General features: G+C 28.0%; 1 protein-coding gene across 1 annotated transcript in view; it reads left to right on the forward strand.

The window, feature by feature from the left end:
- The window catches only part of LOC117178607 (vitellogenin receptor), a 59546-nt gene that overhangs the window by 26942 nt on the left and 28165 nt on the right, over positions 1-4439 (forward strand). The window contains exon 21 of the mRNA XM_033370031.1: positions 4171-4226. Coding sequence (XP_033225922.1) covers positions 4171-4226 — 56 coding nt within the window. The remainder of the gene's footprint in view (positions 1-4170; positions 4227-4439) is intronic.

Below are 4439 nucleotides of genomic sequence, written 5' to 3' on the forward strand. Positions count from 1 at the left end.
TACGCCTTTCTTTGAGCCTCGTTGTTCATACATTTCTTGCCACACAGGTTCAATTGCCCGAACAATCCTATCATTTAGGATAGCTGTAAATATCTTATGAAGCGTGTTCAGACAAGTTATTGGCCTGTAGTTCTTCGGGTCAGCTAACTTGCCTATTTTCGGCAGGAGTATTGTGCGCCTTTCCACCAACCACTCTGGAATCGGCTCTTCCGACTTCAAATATGAGGTGAAAATACGGGCCAAATGCTGATGGGTTGAAGAAAACTTCTTCCACCAGAAGGTTTTGATACAATCTGGTCCCGGTGCGGAATAGTTCTTCATCCCTCTTAATACTTTTTTCACCTCCTCGGTAGTGATGGGTGAGCATTCTTTATCAGGTGTTATGAGGGCAACATATATATATGTCATATTTTCAATTAGATGAAATAATTAATTACCTGTCCATCGCACACCCAAGCTATTGGAATGCACGAACCTGATTTCGTACATCTGAAATGATCTTCGTTACAAACGTGTGAACTGCAATCGGTCTCATCGGAAGAGTCCGGGCAATCTTCAAATCCATCACATACGCGAGAATTGAATATACATTTACTGCGGTCGTGACACTCGAACTTGTCTGCAATTTAGTTTTATTTGATTAAAAAAATCTATTTTTTACACCAATCAAGTATAAATTGTGATTAGAATTTTCAAACAAATTTGATAAAAATTTTAATTAAAATTATAAATACCAGGAAGGGATAGTACATCAAACGTTAAGCATTTATAAAAAGTGAATTTTCTAAAATTGCAATCTTACAAATCTAGATTTTACAGATATACACCCGAATTAAAGAATTTTTAATACTACCAAGAATTCCAAAAACTTCATAGAATTTAGAAGAATAGAAACGATTTAAGTGAAGTAAAAAGAATGCAGAAAGTAGACCTGAATTTAGTAGCGGTAGAACACTCGGAATTAAGTGACTTTTACAATTAAAAGTGAAAATTTAATTATTATCAATAAAATATGGAGGAAAATGAATGACTTCTAACCGAATCCATTTCAAATTAGGCAGATTCTACACTTGACGTCACAGAAGTTCTCGGGGAAAAAAATGCGTAACTTTTCTAAGAAAATTAGGCGATACGTATTTTTACGAATTCTGAAAACAAAGTTCACGAAGTTACACAGATTGCAATTTTTTTATTTGTAGTTTCAAAAAATTCCATTTTTGTAACTTATGTCACTTTTGACCTGATTGTGATATTTAATATTTCTTTTCAGGCCCTGGTAGAGTTTATCGATCTATTTCGAAGTTTGCGAGAAAATTTAGAAACTGCTCAAAATTAACAAAATGATGGCGGTTTTTTTAAAACGATTAAAAGTCACATTTTCTCAAAAAATCCCGCACTTATGTTTTTTGCCAATTTCTTTTTAATTTGTTTATTTAGTTATATGCGTGCAAAATAACTTCTATGGCTATAAGACATTTGCGTCCTGATTTTGAAACTGTGCACAGATAAGCAATTTATAATGCAGTTAATAACAGCTTTATACAGTTAGAGTAATTGGCTACTCTGCTGCAACTGCAGTTTCCCAAAGAAATATTCAATTTTTTTTCTCGAAAATAGTAAAAAATATCATAAATGAGTAAAGGAACTTTTTGTAGAACTTTTTTTAACTCTGCCAATTATTTTCTTCACATTTTTTCTTATCTGTTCTTGTTTGTGAGAAAAATGTGGAAATTCGGTTTTATAAAAAAAATTCTCCTGGCCACAAAAGTTATTTAGCCCGCATAAAACTCACAAAGTATTTTCCTAATAATAGTACAAACTGAATTTGAAATTGAATTTTCAGAATAACTCTACCAGAATCTAAAAATAAATCTCATATATCTCAATCAGGTTAAAAGTTACAAAAGTTTTAAAGACATTGAGATTTTCTGAAAAACAAATGAAAAAAATCAAATACATATAAATTCGTGAACAATATTTGTTATTAAATCGCAAAAATCCGTATCACCTAATTTTCTTTTAAAAAAACAACAAATTATTTTTTCCTCGAGATTTTCTGCGAATTCAAGTGTAGAATCTGCTTGATTTGAAATTGATTCGGTCTTCTATATATTAAAAAATGCAAAGTTAATTCGATTCAATAGAATTTAAATGATTGCAGAAGAGTTCAAATAGTTTAAGTAAATCAGAAGAATGAATAAAAAAATTCAAAAATAAAAGAAATCCAAATGAATTCAAAAGAATCCGTAGAATTAAAATAACTTTAATTACATTCAGTCGAATGGAAATTAATTCAGAAGACATCACAGATTTCAAAACAATATAAGTGAATTTGCAATAACTAAAAAGAACTCAAGTGAAATCAAGAGAATTTAATTCGGTTGAAGTTTAAAAAGTCAATCTGAGAAATTTTTATTTTGAACTTTTGAATGAACTAAAATTCAAATAAATTCAGTATAATTTAAGTCAAATCATAAGAATTCTAAGAATTCCAAAGCATTAACAATAATTCAAGGGAATACACAAAAATAATTAACAAAGCATCAAATGAATTCTACAGTAGTAAGCTGAATATGGAAGAATCCAAAGAATTCAACAAAATACAAGATGATTTGCAAAAAGTAAATAAAACTCAAATGAATTGCTAGGTGAAATTAAAACAATTCAAAGAACTTACCAAAATTCAATTCAAGTGTGTACTGAAATGAATTCAGTGAAATTGATAAAAATTCAGTAGAATTCATGAAATTTCAGTAGAATTCAAGTAACTTCAGAAATATTTATTTAAATTCAAAAGCATTTAAGTAAATTTAGAGGAACTCGATGAGTTCAAAGAAATAAAAAAATGTAAAGTCAATGTGCTAAAACTTAAAATAACTCAAATTAATTCGAAAGAATCCAAAAAATTTTCCATTGAATTCAGAAGGGCTCACAGATTAAAAAATAATACAAGTGGATTTATAACATCTCAAAAAAACTCATGTGAATTAAAAAGAATCCAGAGAAATAACAAAAATAAAATTCTCTAGGTTATAACTAAATTCAAGAGAATTCAACGAAATCAAAAGCATTATAAACATTCAAATCAATGCGCAAAAATAATGACCAAAACGTCAATTGAATTCAATAGCATATTGAAATAAATTCAGAAGCATCCAAGCATTCAAAAAAATACAAGTTGATTCACAAAAAGTAAAAAAGAACTCAAGTGCTTTCCTGGTAAAAATCAAAAGAATCCAAAGAATTTATAAAATTCAATTCAATTGAGTACTGGAATGAATTCAATGCAATTAATGAAAATACATTAGAATTCATGAAAATTCAGCATGATACATACAAATTCATTAGAATTCAAATAATTTCTGAAAAATACAAGAAAATTCAGAAGAATTGAAGTCTTAGAAGTTAAAAAAAATGCAAGTAAATGCGTGAAAATCAAAATAATTCAAATTAATTATAAAGAATAAAAAGAATAATGAATTCCCAATTAAATTTAGTAGAATTTAAATTAATTCACAAGAGCTTATAGATCTCAAAATGAAAAAAATATATTTGCAATAAATGAAAAGAACTCAAGTAAATTTAAAAGATCCCAGAAAATAACAAAATTTATTAGAATTCATTAGAATTAAAAGACATCAGAAGCATTGAAAAATGCAAGTGAAAACGCAAAAAGAATGAACAAAACGTCAATTAAAATCAGTCATTTAAAATCAAAAGAATCCAAAGAACCTAGAAAATTAAATTAAATTGAGTACTAAAATCAATTCAGTGGAATTCGTGAAAATCCAGTAGAATTTTAAGTAACTTCGAGAAAATTCAAGTCAAGTTAGAAGAATTTAAGTAAATTCAGGATAAATCAACGAGTTCGAAGAAATAAAAGGAATGCAATTGCTTGCGCGAAAAATCAAAATGATTCGAATTAATTCGAAAAAAATCAAAAAATTAATATAATTGCAATTAAATCTCGTAGAATTTAAGCGGATTAGAAGAATTCACAAGGCCTTAAGAGAAATCATGTAGGTTGAAAAAATATTAAGAGTACAACCAATTTTGAATGAATCAGAGGAATTGACTTTAATTCCAAAAATTTCAAAAGAATCTAAAAAATAAACCAAAAATCCAATTGAATTAGTAAACAATCAAAATTACATAAAGAAAATTCAATAGGGAATTTTAAAGAATTCAACTGCATTCAGAAGAACGTAAAGAATTATCAACAATTGGTAATCTATTGATTTCTAATCGTAGATTTTTAAATTATTTATGTCTTACGGTCCAATCGTAAATCGAAAAAATAAATATGAGTCAAAAAAACTTGTTGTTCGAAACTCAGATATTTATTTAATAGAAAAACTCCTTTTGAAACTTCCTAACGTTTCGGTACACATGCGTACCTTTTTCAAAGTTTCTTAACCTAAATAATTATATTAAAGATT

This window comes from Belonocnema kinseyi, chromosome 8 (assembly GCF_010883055.1).
Source record: "Belonocnema kinseyi isolate 2016_QV_RU_SX_M_011 chromosome 8, B_treatae_v1, whole genome shotgun sequence".
NCBI lineage: Eukaryota > Metazoa > Arthropoda > Insecta > Hymenoptera > Cynipidae > Belonocnema > Belonocnema kinseyi.